Source organism: Crassostrea angulata, chromosome 4 (genome assembly GCF_025612915.1).
Source record: "Crassostrea angulata isolate pt1a10 chromosome 4, ASM2561291v2, whole genome shotgun sequence".
Classification (NCBI taxonomy): domain Eukaryota; kingdom Metazoa; phylum Mollusca; class Bivalvia; order Ostreida; family Ostreidae; genus Magallana; species Magallana angulata.
The window spans coordinates 48064145-48080027 of record NC_069114.1 but is presented as its reverse complement, the minus strand read 5'-3'; the positions used below and the strand labels follow the sequence as shown (position 1 = coordinate 48080027).

At 34.1% G+C, this 15883-nt stretch overlaps 1 protein-coding gene across 5 annotated transcripts; it reads right to left on the bottom strand.

The window, feature by feature from the left end:
* Positions 1–45: 45 nt before the first annotated feature.
* LOC128181979 (uncharacterized) lies at positions 46–15676 on the bottom strand. 5 transcript variants are annotated; one of them, XM_052850563.1, is made up of 11 exons: positions 13621–13803; positions 12083–12212; positions 11728–11993; positions 11356–11602; positions 10319–10504; positions 3913–4125; positions 3307–3817; positions 2895–3102; positions 1827–2054; positions 1141–1365; positions 46–992 (listed from the first exon to the last, which is right to left on the bottom strand). In XM_052850563.1, exons 8-11 carry the CDS (start codon positions 2953–2955, stop codon positions 760–762), a joined length of 747 nt encoding a protein of 248 aa, XP_052706523.1. In that variant the 5' UTR covers positions 2956–3102; positions 3307–3817; positions 3913–4125; positions 10319–10504; positions 11356–11602; positions 11728–11993; positions 12083–12212; positions 13621–13803; the 3' UTR covers positions 46–759. The 5 variants fall into 5 exon arrangements, 1 of the variants encoding a protein (XP_052706523.1); XR_008243388.1 differs by lacking the exons at positions 46–992; positions 1141–1365; positions 1827–2054; ... (1 more) ...; positions 3307–3817; positions 3913–4125 and adding exons at positions 7385–8337; positions 8551–8707; positions 9383–9495; positions 9617–9985 and having other exon boundaries at positions 11728–12212; XR_008243389.1 differs by lacking the exons at positions 46–992; positions 1141–1365; positions 1827–2054; ... (1 more) ...; positions 3307–3817; positions 3913–4125 and adding exons at positions 7385–8370; positions 8551–8707; positions 9383–9495 and having other exon boundaries at positions 9617–10504; positions 11728–12212.
* Positions 15677–15883: the final 207 nt, after the last annotated feature.

Here is a 15883-nt window from a genome sequence, read left to right as displayed (position 1 = left end):
CAATCTCCATGTCTCCACGATATCAAGTGTTCAATAAATTTAAAAGAGTTTTTATTCTTTTTATTAAATACCATAATTTAACAGGATGGTCAATAAATACAGATGACAGGTAGATGAGTGAGCAATAAAGCTGGATATAGGCCGTCAATGAGAATACAGAGGAGATTATTTCTTAGATTATTTTTTCCAAAAGCATTTGCATTTTTTAATTTCTGATGGTCAAAGCGTGCGCGTGTTTTGATTTTTATTTCTTAAATGAGTAGGCTCGCAGTAATTGTCTCGACAAAGGACAGAATACTTATGCTCTCATTGGAAAATCCTGATCAAAAAAAATATGAGAAGATGAAATCTCTGGACACATTATAAACAAAGTATTGGTTAATAAACTTCCAGTCTAGAGGTAGCTAAGAGTTCTCTCCCATTAAAGGAACGAGTTTATCGTGCATTGAATATACAAATGAATGAAAAATCTGGAACATATCATTATGTGTTTAATTCCGCAAGAGTGCACACGAACTGAGAATTACAAACCAATTGCCAACGTCTCCGAGTACATTCGCAGAGTTCATAAATAAAATTTAGATATTCTTTCTCGTTCCATCCAATTCGTGGTTTGTAGATATCGAATCTGCGCAGATTCAGCGATATAAACAATGTAACGGACCTTCATCTCACAATGAATAGAAGTCAGACACATACTCTAACAAAGTATTTACAAATGTTCATATTCTCTCCCAGTCTAAAAACAGTCAGACAAGACTACGCGATCGCGGGTTTAGGATCACTCACGCATGCGCGCTCACTATGACTGTAAACTCCTTGATTGCAAGATACGATTGCTACTGTCCTTTGACGATAGCAGACGATGTAATATCCGGTGTTTTCCTTGGCGGGGAATACATTAGTTCCGTCCGGTTTTCCAATGCATGATGGGAATTTGCTTTCACAAGGCTCACAGTTTGTTCCAAAACACTGATTTTCTACGTACTCGCCTAAAACAGAAATTAAAGAAATACATAAATCGTTTGATTCACTTAGTTATATAGGTAACATTTAGCAGATTCATTAATAAATTATTTGATTCACTTTGTCATATGATATTTTTTTTACAATGGTTATGAATTCCGCATGCCTACTCACATGGAGGCATGGGTATCTTCTTCCGCTTGTCGCAGTCTACCATCATGAACAGTTGGCAGCAGACAGCGGGGGAGGCGAACAGCTTGGGGTAGGTGCATTCTCTGAGGTAGGGCTTGTTCAGACCCTGGACGGTGGAGGGGTCGCTGCAGTTAGAGTACCTCCCACAGTTCTCAGTATCAGGAATGATGGACGTCGGGTTGTCTCGGCAAAATTTCCCCAAAACCACTGAAAAATAAGGACAAACATTTTAAGGCATTTAATCTTTAAACTTCATGATGTAAAAAATTCATACTGAAGTAGCTGAATGTGGGCCTTAAACCGTATCTCCAAGAAGAGTTAATGTTAGCAATCTTTTACACATACCTTTTGTGTATAGATAACTCAGTTATAAAAAAAAAAATGACTACTCAGGTAACCAGCCGCAACTTCTCTGGTCTTTCCGGCAGAATTTGGAAAAACACATCGGATGTATTAATATTACTGGATGTAAAATTTTATATACAAAATTGAGTCCCTTCCCATCAAGGTATTAGCTAGACAGCCCTGTGTGTCTCTGTAGTGGTATATATCAATTTTCATATTGATATTATTTTATAAAAGCGGGTGTCAAAGATTTAATACATACGATGTGTTTTTCTGAGCTCTTCCGGGGGGGCCTAGAAGTTGCGATTTCTCATTTAACCTACCTGGTGAGACGTTCTCCGAGCACTGGCGCGTGGCCGGGTTGTACTTGGACACCTGACAGGCCTCCACGGACACGGTTCGGTTGCGGTAACACTTGATGTAGTACTCCGAGTCCAGTTTCCCGGGGTACGGGTTGTTGTTGTCCGGAAGGTTGATACAGCTTGGCAGGCGGTCCTCACATGGTACACAGTTGGCAGAGTTTAGCTCGCAGTGGTTCTGCAGGTAGTCGCCTGGTAAAACAAGACAAAAACTTAAACTAGGCGATAAAGAAATGGCCAAAGATCAAGTATAACGCTGAAGCGTCGTGTGACTGGATGGAACCATTCACCATCCAGACTTCCTTCTATTGCAAGTACATGTGTATGTTAATACTTTTTGGGAGTTGATTTTTAATCAACTCTCCTATGCAGTCACTCGGACAAACCGAAAGTGAAACAGTGTTTGAACCTCAGCACAAATCATTGCTCCTGACAAGACTTAGTTCTTGAAAATAATTGATGAATTCGATGTAATGTATGCTAAAGCATTGTTTTTCAAGGAAACTTATTTACAAATACCTAAAAAATAGTCAGATTTTAAATGGTACGAACAATTTAAATATTTTTTGTAGTCGTATGTATTCCTACGCCAGAGTTTAATATAGTCTCGTTCAAATCGACGTTCGGCTGTCTCCGTAAACCCTTGTCGGAGATTTACGGTGTCAGCCGAGCGTTTGGTTGAACGAGACTAGAGTTCAATATTGCTTGGATCCATACAATTTTCGAGAAATATTTCTACCACTGATACATAGTTTGATTGAATTAATTTTATCTTTAAATATTATTTAACATGATTCAAATGGAGGTTTCTCGACATTCTAGTCGAAAAAGTTTAAAAATTCACATTATAAGAATATGCGTAATTCAAATTAGAAACTACGTATACATGTACTTGTCATGCAAAATAACATATCATTGATTTTAAAATAAATAAACATCGACAAAATCAACTCCCGTCAGTTCTTCAGTACTTTGATTAAAGATGTCAACTATCACTAAATGATATCATGAATTCGTGGATTATATACTCACAAGGCGCTTGGGGCTCTAGACGATCCCCACATGTAACGTCACTAAAGTTTTTACACGTCATGGTGGTTATGTCAAACAGTTGTAGATATCTACACTCCCTAAGATGGCTATCGCCGATAGCTTGCCTGCAGTCGTAGTACTGTGCGCACTGGAGGGGGGTGAGGCAGAATGTCTTTGGGCTTTTCAGTGCAGTGCTTTTTAACCATGTCTGTTGTAAAAAAAAAAGTACATGAACATATATCTGTTGTCTGTGTAACAAAAACCAAAAGGATTTCACTTTTGAAAAGATAATGTTGAGATTGTGCTTACAATTATGGTTCATCTGACAAATTGAACAAAAAATTCATGAAGAAATTGGACAACATTAACCAATTTAAGTATAACTCTTCAAACTTTTGCCTTGCATAGTTACCTTCTGTAAGGTGTGTTGCCTCTCTGACGCGTCCTAGCATTCCTTGAGTTCCTTCTCTTGAGCGTGTCTGTGTAGTATCTGTGACGTGTCCTAGCATCCCTTGTGGACCCTCTCTTGGGCGTGTCTGTGTATTATCTGTGACGCCTCCCAGCATCCCTTGTGAACCATCTCTTGGGCGTGTCTGTGTATTATCTGTGACGCGTCCTAGCATCCCTTGTGAGCCGGTATCTGTGACGCGTCCTAGCATCCCTTGTGATCCGGTATCTGTGACGCGTCCTAATGCACCACCTGACCGAAATCGCGTACAGCGCCTCTCTACAGGGTCAAACACACCTTCCCGACATTTCTCTGTGGCGATGGTTCTGCCTCGGAAACATGACGAAATTATCGCGGGTTGCATCACTGTTGGTAGGATGAAGCCCGTCCACTAAATTGGAGCAATCAAAATGGCGCTCACTGCACGGTTTACACGTGGAATTTGATGGCGGACAACGGTTTAGCAAATAGTCACCTGTGATAGAATATACAGATCAATTTTTTTTTTAAAATTAAAGTTTCAAAGATATTCAGTTCAACCTAATCCAAATCCATAAACTTAATACTTACAAAGTGAAGTATACTATCTCCTCTTCCCGCAATCAACAAGGGTAAAGTTGACACAGGTTGAGGATTGGTAATCAAATACGTGGGGGTACAGACATTCTCGGAGGAACATGCATGCTTTGATACTTTCCTCTCCGCAATCAAAGTACTGGGCACAGTTCACGGGATTGGCTTTTATTTCGCCTGGATTGGCCTCGCAATAAGCCCGTATAGCAACTATAGAAAATAAGATATAGATAATAAGATTGTGAAACGGAGCACAACAAATCTTATTATACAGATCAGACATGTCTTGCTTTGTCGTTTAATTTTGTTTAAATATAGTAATAAATACGCGAGGGAAAAGAAATGACACAGTTTTCTAATAAAATTAAAGTAGTTTAAACGTGTACTAGTATATGTTAGCAAAGTTAGGTGCAACACATGGGAGGATATTGTCTAAAACGTAATCTTATCGAGTCAAGAAGATAATTTCCTGTGTTCTCCTATTGGTCATAATTACAACAAAGAGGACTTTTAATTGACAGACCGGAGATTTAACATCATCTGTTTCAAATTTCAAGGTCATACGTCTGTTCATGAACTGGTGCAGGAGATAAAAATCATTAACCTCCTGGTGTCAAAATATGGTTTTTGTCCTATTTTATTTAACTTGACGGTGTACGTTTCGGTAATGATAAAGGATTTAGATTTCCTTTAGTTTATTTTCAAATTATCTCAGATTGTCACAAAAACACAAACTCTGGAGTACTGACCATATTATTTATTTCTGGCGCTTTTGGCCGCGGTGATAATTGCGGGGGCTACCGACGGAGCAAATATATGACGGCCCAAATATGGCAAATCACGCATTGGGTAAACGCAAATGCCTGAACGTCATAGATAGCAATTAAGATAATTATGCAAACTATGCAAACATTATGAAATAACTAGACACGATCTCGTTGCGAGCAACTAGTGGGTCTTCCGTCCGATTTTTGAATATATTAGATTAAACTTATCACTTCAAAGATAAAATCGTAGATCTAAGCGAAAAATAGTAAAAAAAAAAATTGCGGCGATCGGGGCTTGAACTCGGGATCACCTGGGCCAAGTCCATGACTCTATCGACTGAGCTACTCAGACCCTCGCTACACCTTAACGCCTAATTTCTTGAGAATGCCTGAATTACCTGAAAGCACCTTGTTGCGAGCAACAAGTGGGTCTTTCGTTTGATTTTGAATTGATAGGGTTCAATTAAACTGTTGACATTTGGTACGATTTACTATCATATTAACTTCCTTTTAAACTAATTTTTCAACCTACACTGCGAAATGCAGATTTCCGGAAAACGTCATTTTTAAACTTCAATATCTCTGCAATGCGTTGTCCGATTTTAAAACGGTTTTCAGTTTTGTATTCAGTACAAAAATGTCAACAAAACGCATATGCTTTCAAATTCCAAAAATCGAAATATTACAATCACTTCCGGTGACGACCGGAAGTGACGGACGACCTGCTCATATTAAAATTTGATAAGTTTAAAACATATTCTGATGGAAAAAAATTGTAGATTATTTGATTTAAAAAATTTTTAAAATACAATTTTCCAAAAATGCTGTTTGAGCGGACCGGAAGTGACGGACGATCGTTGTTTTACCTGATCGGCCGTAGAAATTCAAAAATCTATCATTCCTGAAACTTTCAATTTTTCTATCTTTAATCGTTTTTGCGAAAAAGGGAGGACAGGATCACTTTTTACAAAAAGAAAAACGAATATAACGGCCGACCGGAAGTGACGTCATCAACAAAAATGTACATGATAAAAGACCTTGATATTTTGTATTATTCGTGAAATTTTCATAAAAATCCATTGTAGCATATTTGAGATATTTGAGTTTTAAGAAAAATGTTAAGAAAAAAAAGAATAATAATAGTGAAAAATAGAGAAAAAGAAACCTAACAAAAACAATAGGGTCTTCCGTTGGAAACGGAAGACCCTAATTAATTTAAAAGATAAAAGGGTCAATATAATGGTAAATAGCCTATGTCCAAGTTGAATGTCGTGCAAACAAATATTGTATTAAGGGCACTCCTCCATTTGCGTTGGGGAGCGATGATATACGACCGCTTTTGAATTGAATTTTTTTTAGAATTTCTGAGAGCTGAATTTTTTCGACCTTACCATGCGAAGGAAAATTCTAGAAAGAAAGATGCTGATGATTTTACTTTTAAGTACTACTCCGCCTTAGAATCATGCAGGGGCGATTTATTCAAAGTAGGATATTCAGCTAATTTCATTATAAACTTGTTTAGATATTAGCAGTGAACATCAATAAACCTTCAATTTGTGTTCTGGATACTTTGTTGCTAGGATACACATGTTCCATAGACACATCTATTGCTTAAACGTCAATCACCGTTTTATAATTTAGAAATCTTAAGTAAGATTGATTCAGCTGGAAAATTATAACCAAAAAGAAATTTTAAATATTTTTGTAAAAGGAAGGTCAAATCAATTTTATGAAAAAACAAAATCATTTTTATCACAACATTAAAAGTGTGGTTGCTATGGTTAAATCACCCATAGTAACCATTATTTTAAAATACCTAAAAAATAACAGTTTTCTTTAGAGAAAAACAGTATTATTAAATTACTGCAAAAAATTAAGAAAAGACAATTTTGACAATAACATGTAAAAATTTCACCAGGGGCAGTAGGGTTAATTTTTAAGTGCAGAGAGGTCAAAAAAGTCATCAGATGAAAAAACCTTCATATTGCAACTTAATCTTTTGAAGAGTTGCTCGAATGAATAGAAATAAATTTTCTTCTTATTTCATACATTGATGTAAATGTAAGAGTTGCACCATATCAGCATAAATTTTGGTAACTAAGGGAACCGTTGCCATGGTAACAGTGACTTGAAATTATAAAATTACAAGATTTATATATCTTCTATTATACCATATAGACCATATAATATGTAGAAAGTGAGGCACATATGTGCTATCAAACGTCGATTTCTATTTTGTTATTATGTCATTGACATATTTTACAAAATTCAGAATTATCTAAAATAATATTTTAGCATGGAAACCTTTAAGTATAACTGAGCACATTTATACAAAGAATTTTTAGTCTTTCTGACATGATGATTTTTACACCAATTTTTCATGCCATTTTCTGTTATTTGAAGCAAATTTTTGTACATACCAATATAATTCATATTCATATGTTCTCAAAGTACGCATCTTTGTTTTTCTTAAAATGATAATAAAAATATGCTATTAGAGTAACCATGGCAACGATCTAACCCAAATCAAGAAAATTTCTACATTTTCTTTTCTTACTTTACGAAATACTTTTTTATTTCATGAAACAAGCTCTGTAAATTTATTAATGTAAAGATTTTACAACTTATTTCAATTTTCTACTTCTACTTTTAATCCCATTTCACCATATTTATTTTTGACAAATTTAAGCATTTTTATAATAACCAAATATTTATTGTTGTGACACTCAAAGACCAGAAATAATAACAAATGTCAAGTGAGAAATTCTTGTTTCTTTGACCATCACCTGTTACCTATCAATACACTAAAGGCAATACACAGTGTTTTTATTTTTGAAAATCAGGTTAAAGTATCCAAATATCCCTTTGTTGCCATGGCAACATATTCAAATTAAAATGCAAAAAAATTCATATTTTAATATTTAATATATAAAAAAGTTGTAATATTTCCATTATCATATGTATAGAATTGAAAAAAAAAATAAAAACACCTGAGGAACAATTTGGAGTAAAATGCGGTCAGTTTCAAAATCAGAATGACCTTGAAGTAAAACTAAGAATGAAACACAAAGTTTAAATACTTCATTTTAAAATCACAACTTCAAAATAAAGTTTAAGATGACCTAAATATGCATAAAAATTGTGTCTGCAATAGACAAGACATACCCCCTGCATGGTAACCTCTTTTGTTAATAAACATCATTTGACTGCATAGATACTTGTATTAACATACATTTGTAGCAATGAGGAAGACAAAAAACTTATTACACAGAGTTCTTCAGCCAAGGCAGAGACGAACTAAGTCAATGCTAGTGTGTTAATGTACACAGAAGTTACACCTGTATCTTACAATATCTACATATTGTACATATTACATTTACAATCAGGAATATAGACATAGAGCTCATGTACTGATAAATGTTCTTTCATGGCAAATATAATAATAAATCTTAAAAGTTGATATCTAGTAAATGAAATGCACTGAAATATTGTTTGCTGCACAGCTGTCTATCACAATTTCTGCAATCACAAATTGCAGGTTGATCTTGAATGTTTCAATTTGCAAAAAATATGAGGTGTAATCAAAACATTCTGTATATCATGACCACGCTTTCATCCTCTGTAGTCTCTCATCAGCTGCTGGGTCACTTCCATTCTGAAATCCAGCAGAATATCTTTATTAGCTGTTCTGGTGAAAATTTAAAAAGCAATAAAAAGGCACATTTCCATTAAAAGTAAATCAAAAAAGTCATTTCTCTACAGACAGACAGACAAACGAAATGCACATAGTAAATATGATAAAATTCCCAACACTGCACTTAAGGGTATAAAAATGTTGCTATATTTTAATAACATTATTGTTACATACCTTGAGACCTCTCCTGACAGGTTTATTTGTCATATATTGTCTTGCAAAAAATCTTTTTTTGAATTTGATCATGCCTTCACCAATACTTTGATGCTTAGGTGAATTCACCTGACCTCTTATTGCCCTTCTATCAAGGATTGGTCTTATCTTATGTAATCTGTTTGTAACAAAACAAAAAAATCAAACATAGAACAATATTTATATTCCAAATACTGGTATTTTTGGCTTGTAAAATGTGTTGAAAGCTATGGCAGTTATAATACTGTAATACACACATGATACTCAAAGGTTAAAATGATGAATTCAATTATGACGTCATAAACATTGAACACCGTTAACTGCAACTTCACATGCAAAAATTGAAGTTCACACTTGTGGCTGTTACAGTGGCTCTTCCATTAATATGAACTTACCCTAAGGATAACATAGGAATTTTTTAAGCATTGATTCATTATTTTTTTGAAGATACAGTATCATAACTGCATACAAATTGAGTATCTTTCCAAAAAATAATGATTCAATGCTTATATTAAAATTTTTTTAACTTCTTGTCTTGTCTGCAGTTGCGATTATAGAAATATAATTGCAGTACCCCCGCTCAGGGGAAAGAACACTGAATATGCAAATATCAATGTGTAAATCACTTATGCAGACAAGACAAGAAGTTTAAAAATGTTAATATAAGCATTGTATCATTATTTTTTGGAAAGATACTCAATTTGTATTCAGTTATGATAATGTATCTTCAAAAAATAATAATTTAATGCTTAAATAACATCATATTTCACTAAAATATTTGACGTTCAATTAATACTGAATAAAAAATTTCTACCTCTATCTTAAGTGTCCCTCTGAGTCCTTGAGTTCGGTTGTCATTTAGATGAAAATATCAACTGAGCTTTTCAAATCTTTTAAAACTCATTGTCCCTTGAAAGCCAACATAGCCTAAAATAATATTAATTTTACTAATGACAAAAAAATAATTTTAGGAATAAAATCAACTTGCTTAATTGTATCAAACAGAAATATACAAATATATACAACATAAATGAAAAAAAAACCTTACACTTCAATTCCATAATTATCAGTTGTCAGTTGTACATGTATATGAACATATTCCACAACTTTATTAGAGATAGGACACTGTGTTGTGGCCTTGTTGAACTTTTCATCCCCCTTTGTTGTTTCACAATCATGGGCAATACCCATATCTTTCCAATGAAGATAATCTTTAACAAAGGCTGAAAGTCTATGAATCAAATCTTCAGGACGCTCATCTGGGTAAAAGCGAATTAAAGTCTATCAAGTGAGCCCTTGATGTTTTGAAGCCATAATGAAGCCTGATAGTTTGCCGATAGATATGTCTCAAATCCAGTACAGTTTCCCAGTGCGGCAATTTTGTAACCCGGTTACACAAGGATGAGAAATGATGATCCTTATGTAGAGCCAAAAAAGAATCAGGTATATCTTAGATAAGGTGAATCGTTTAAGAAAAACTTATACAAATTTGTATAAGAGGGAAGACCATTGTTTTAGAAAAAATCTCCGAAACAGGGTTACAAGGGTTACAAGGGTAACAGACCCTTGTTTCTATATAAATCTCTGTTCTGAAACAGGGTTACAAGGGTTACGAGGGTTACAGACCCTTGTTTATATACTAAGCTCTGTTCTGAAACAGGGTTACAAGGGTTACGAGGGTTACAGACCCTTGTTTCTATATAAATCTCTGTTCTGAAACAGGGTTACAAGGGTTACGAGGGTTACAGACCTTTTGCTGCACTGGGAAACTGTACTGTATTCTTGCCATATATGTTTGCCGATTCGGCCTACTACGATTTGCTGCTTGGGATGGTTGGTGGTTCAAAGTTGTTTTTTCGTGGTAGGGCAGCAACACATCCTTCACATATTCCCTGACTTCCTGCAAAAAATGCCCTTTGGCTGTAACCTCCAGCATCTAAATAAAAAATTAATGCATTAATTTTCTGTCTATTACTAGTATATATTTTCTTATGTTCAGCTTTTAATGAGGCAGACTTTAATTTTCACTGCCTGTGGTTTTGCCTTATCTAATGAAATACAGTGTATTTATACTTTTTATGATTTTTTCCTATATCACTCATAAAATTAAAAGTAAGAAACAAAATACAGATAAAAATACTTCGATTTGTAAAGGAAAATTGTTCTTTCAAATGATTTTTCCAGTGTATGTTAGGTGAGCATTGCCATTGTGTTTTTGACATTATGATAAAAAGATTAAGCTTTGAAGTATGTTAAAGGAAATAACACAACAAAATATGTAAACACATATTTCAATTTGAGGAAAATCACTTGTTGTATGGAGCTAGGGCCATTGCAAGTTTTTTCTTTGTTTAGCGTCCACCCAAAACTCAAAAACCTATCTTTCTATCAGGAAAAAACCCCACAAACATTAGAAAAAAAAACAGCTTAAAAGGTTCAACAAAATAAAATTTGTTACATATTTTGAAGTATTTTCTTCACTTTGTAACAAAAATAACAAATACCTACTATATGATTTCCATATTGAATGTTGTTATATTTGATTTCTGATCCGGATTTAAAAATGAGATCCTGAGCCCGACATATGAAAAAGTGTTCTAATCTTATGGACAACCATTGTGGTTTTTTTTTTTTTAATTTTTACATCTCAAAACCAATCCGTCCGCAGACGCTAAACATAGAAAAAACTTGGAATGGCCTAAGCATAATGTTATCTTGTAGATTTTATATAAATTAACTGGAATACAAATTAAAATTTTTATATCAATTCGACAGGTTTTTCATTACCTTTTTGCAAAAAATCAGAGGGAGGACAATGCCCTCTGCAACTCTGCTGTCCTGTCCTTCCAGATAAGACAGTAATCCCGATGTTACGGTTGCAATCTCCTCCGCTTCAATTACGCTGGCCATCAACTTAAGGGAAATGAAAGCAGAGGAGGCTGCAATTGCTGCCTTAGTAAGAACCGCAAAGGTGCCTGGTTGGGGGTTGGCCTTGGGTCTTAAAAAGACTATGACAAACAGCCTGGAGTGATACCTTCAAAATTATTTCATTAGTAAGAGATTAGTGAAATTGTCCCTAAGAATTAATAATTTAATAACAATTTACATGGCCAATGTTTTACATCATTTTCTTGTTTTTTGTTCAACTATGATATAAACCTTCAAAACTGTTTATTCCATGGAAGGCAGGAGCTTTATTTTTGAAATCCATTGAAGGCTTTAGCAAAATACTGACATTTTTTACACACATCCTATGCAGGAAGAAGAGCTGATGCGTTTGGGTCATAGAGTTGACAATCTTCTTGAATCTTGACATCCAAGCAAAAGTTTGTTCTCCAACCATTGTGTTATAAGATGATGGGAGGTTGTCATCTGGATGATAGAGTTCATGACACTTTTGGTCCTTGTGGTTACGGATGTGAAGTCTGTCGATGACCTTCTTTACTGTTTTCCACATGTCTGAAAGTGGCCCAGGAAGAGGAAGATCTTCTTTGGCTGCTCCTAATGCATCAACGTTGCAAATATTATCATAACACAGTGTGTAATCTTGAAGTCTTCTCCTTTGTTCGTCCTCTGTCAGTTCCTTCAGTTCAGAGTACATCATCTGTACAATCAACATGAAGGCCTGACTGGGACTCTCTGACCTATTGAACAAACATGATATAGAAAGTTAATAAACTACCATGTAAGTCCTTTAGACACTTTGCAAAAGTAAAGAATACAATTATATGTGTAATAATTTGGTATTTTGATTGGAACCCCCATACTGCAAACTTGTATCAATGAGTCAGAGTTGATTTTTTATACATTTTTTAAATTAAATTAATTCTAAAAAAATATATACGGTACCGGGGTATACAATTTATTTTCAATGGATTTTGCATTCCTAATGATGAAATGCATCTTTCCACCGAAGCATTTATTGATATATAATGGGGTTTTTTTTTTTTAAATATGCTGGTTCCCATAGACATCAATGCAATCTTAATTTATTACTGCCTGGTTAATAATGTTTTTTAAATTTCTCTCGGTAAATCTTTTTCTACTCTAAAATGCTTTATTTAATATCAGAGTATTTAATGCATGATGGATATTCAAGGTTAGAAAAATTAGGCCCTAATATGGATCGGATACCATATATGGCTTTCCAAAGCTAAAACGGTATCAGAAACCAGTACAGTTTTAATGTATGCAATGTACATAATGACAACATTTTTTTATATGTAATACCTGTAAAAGAATGTTCTGATATTGTTTACCATTATTTGAAGTCATTATCAGACAAAATACTCCACCAAAGAAATTTCCAGAAATTTGTCCAATTACTTGCACCTTGAGTTTTACATTAAGTCTACGGGCAATTTAAAATACATGTATTGTCAAAAAGTAATTTTAAATTCAAGAATATCTTTTGGTGAATATATGCATAAAACTTTTTTTAATTAAAATGTAAAATAAAATGAAACATTTACTGCAGTTTTTTTTGACAAAATTAAATTTTTCTTGATTTCATCAAAGGGAAATAACTCTTCAAATGAGTTTAAAGTGCAAAATGACCAGCTACGTCCCGGTATATGTTGTCAGTCCTGTGAGTTTTGTTCATTTCACTTTCATTGTTATCTAGCAATACATATTAAAATATTTTAATTGAAATATTTTACAAGTAGCAGGGAGAGTCTCCAAACCATAAGTTTATAAATAGTCATTCACCTAATACAAATTAAGCTTTAAAGCTGCTGATTATTTGATAGTTGCTCAATATTCATTATATTGAATATAGCATCACTAGTATTTAACAACGGCTTCAGTGTAAATTAAAGAAGCATTTTTATGTATGTTCAATGAAATTCACATATAAATAATGTTACTATACAATTCCATGAGCAGAGCATGAAATCGAAGTTAATGATGTCACGTTCTAAAGCAAAATAGACAAGTGACTTTTACACATTACTGTGAAATCATTCGGGAAGCCTTAACATGCACGCGTAAATGATCTAATTTAAAAAATATTGCACAGAAATATACAAACAGGAAAAAAATATGACTTACTTAAATAGAGGATTAAACTGTAGAATGTGTCCACCTCCTGTAACAGTAACAAAGTGACCTGGAGAACGTTGTCTTAGTCTGGATTTCTCCCCAGTGTCTTTATTGCAGCTAGGCAATTCCTGATTACTATTCAGTACATGTTGATGGAATTTTCTCACCAGCTTGTCGGTACCTATTAAGATATAAGAGAAATTTATGGAACATGTACATTTAATGCCTATTTATATACATGTATTTGTAACCCTTGTAACCGGGTTTGTAACCCTTGTAACCCTGTTTCAGAACAGAGCTTAGTATAGAAACAAGGGTGTGTAACCCTCGTAACACTTGTAACCCTGTTTCAGAACAGAGCTTAGTATAGAAACAAGGGTGTATAACCCTTGTAACCCTGTTTCAGAACAGAGATTTATATAGAAACAAGGGTGTGTAACCCTTGTAACCCTTGTAACCCTGTTTCAGAACAGAGATTTATATAGAAACAAAGGTGTGTAACCCTCGTAACCCTTGTAACCCTGTTTCAGAACAGAGATTTATATAGAAACAAGGGTGTGTAACCCTCATAACCCTTGTAACCCGGTTTCAGAACAGAGATTTATATAGAAACAAGGGTGTGTAACCCTTGTAACCCTGTTTCAGACCAGTGATTAGTATAGAGACATGGGTTAGTTAGTATATACAGAATTTCAAGCATGGTTGAAGTTTAAATTAGGAAGGGTAAGTATCATATTGGTTTGGTTTCGTTTGTAACTGGGTTACAGAATTGCGGGTAATTAGATTTACTGAAATACCCGTGATTAAATGAAATGCCCTTCAAAAACACCGAAATGCCGCATTTGAGCACAAATATTTAACATCATAGTTTGAATCTAAGTGTTTAAATGTATTTCCCCAATTTTCAGTTTGATAATGTAAGTATTTTGATATAAATAGCGATTTCTAACATGTGTAGACATTGGGTTAAGAACAATAACTCTTGCATGAATTGCTTTTCACTCGAATAGAGGTGTGAAATTTTATTCCCAGAATTAAATAACTAAGAATTAAATATAACAGTTTATCAGCTTTTATTTTTTAATATCATATACAAATTTTACATGATAATACTATAAATATTCCTTTTTCTACCAGAATTGCTCCCTTCTCTTCTCACGTCAAGTAGTAAAATAAATATACATGTCAACTAATGAGATGAAAACATTTATATCCTTTAAATGAATTATTCAAAATGAATTTAATCATTGTTATTTACTGAAAGAGTTATCTTTCTTGGAAGAATTGCATTTTAATCAATAACCATGAAAATCGGCCGATTTATAAAAAAAATTAATTTTATATACAATATCTATCTACATAAAATACTAGACATACACTCTTTATGGTGTATTAATGGGCATTTTGATATTTTTGAAGGGTATTTCGGTGTTTTCACCGGGTATTTCGGTAAATCGCGGGTATTTCGGTAATTCTATGTACCGCAGAATTGCTGCACTGGGAAACTGTACTGTATTCTTGCCATATATGTTTGCCGATTCGGCCTACTGACATAGAATTTTTGACTATGATATTGCAGGAAATTATAGGTTTATAGTTCACAATACTGCCTAGCATTAATTCTAAAATGTTTTAAAACTTTTTGTACTCGTGATTCTTGATTTGGGTACGTTTTCGTTGTCGTCTCTGAATCCTCGGAATGGCGTACTCTTTTTTTTGTTTTTATCTCCAACTAGGTTCTAGACATAATGAATGGGACGGAATTCTTGTTCAATGAAAGTGTAAACAGAAAATGTTAATGCTAATATTGAAATGACGTTACCGTTTCACACTTTGTAAAACAGCATTGTTTACGTACATGTAAGATGCTCGCCATGGTGGGAGGTCACAATAAACAGTGTAAAATGCACTGTGGCGGTCGCTCGTTTCCGCAGTAACGAGTAAGTTACGGGGGAACATATCCATTAATCAGTTCTTGGAGTTGTGAGTAGATATAATGCCATCACCGTGCCAATATATATGGTCAAAGTTAGAAAACAATCACAACACTTGTAAAAATTTGCGAGATTACGACAACCGGATATCTCAATTAACACAGTAAAAATGTCACTGTGCAGTGGGAGATATAATTCCGGATAGTGACACTGGCTGGGTCAGTATATAACAATGATTAATTTTAAATCTTTCAAGCAAAGATTTTATTTAAACAATAATATGTTTTACGGTGCTACCGTTCTGGCGAGCGCAGCAAGAATTACACATACCAACCTTG

Excerpts from the sequence above, each read along its gene's own strand:
- LOC128181979 (XM_052850563.1), bottom strand. The coding sequence starts at position 2,955 with ATGACGTGTAAAAACTTTAGTGACGTTACATGTGGGGATCGTCTAGAG. Across the intron at positions 1,366-1,826 it reads CTCGGAGAACGTCTCACCAG|TGGTTTTGGGGAAATTTTGC; the intron begins GTAGGTTAAATG and ends CTTATTTTTCAG. Across the intron at positions 993-1,140 it reads GAAGATACCCATGCCTCCAT|GCGAGTACGTAGAAAATCAG; the intron begins GTGAGTAGGCAT and ends TTTCTGTTTTAG.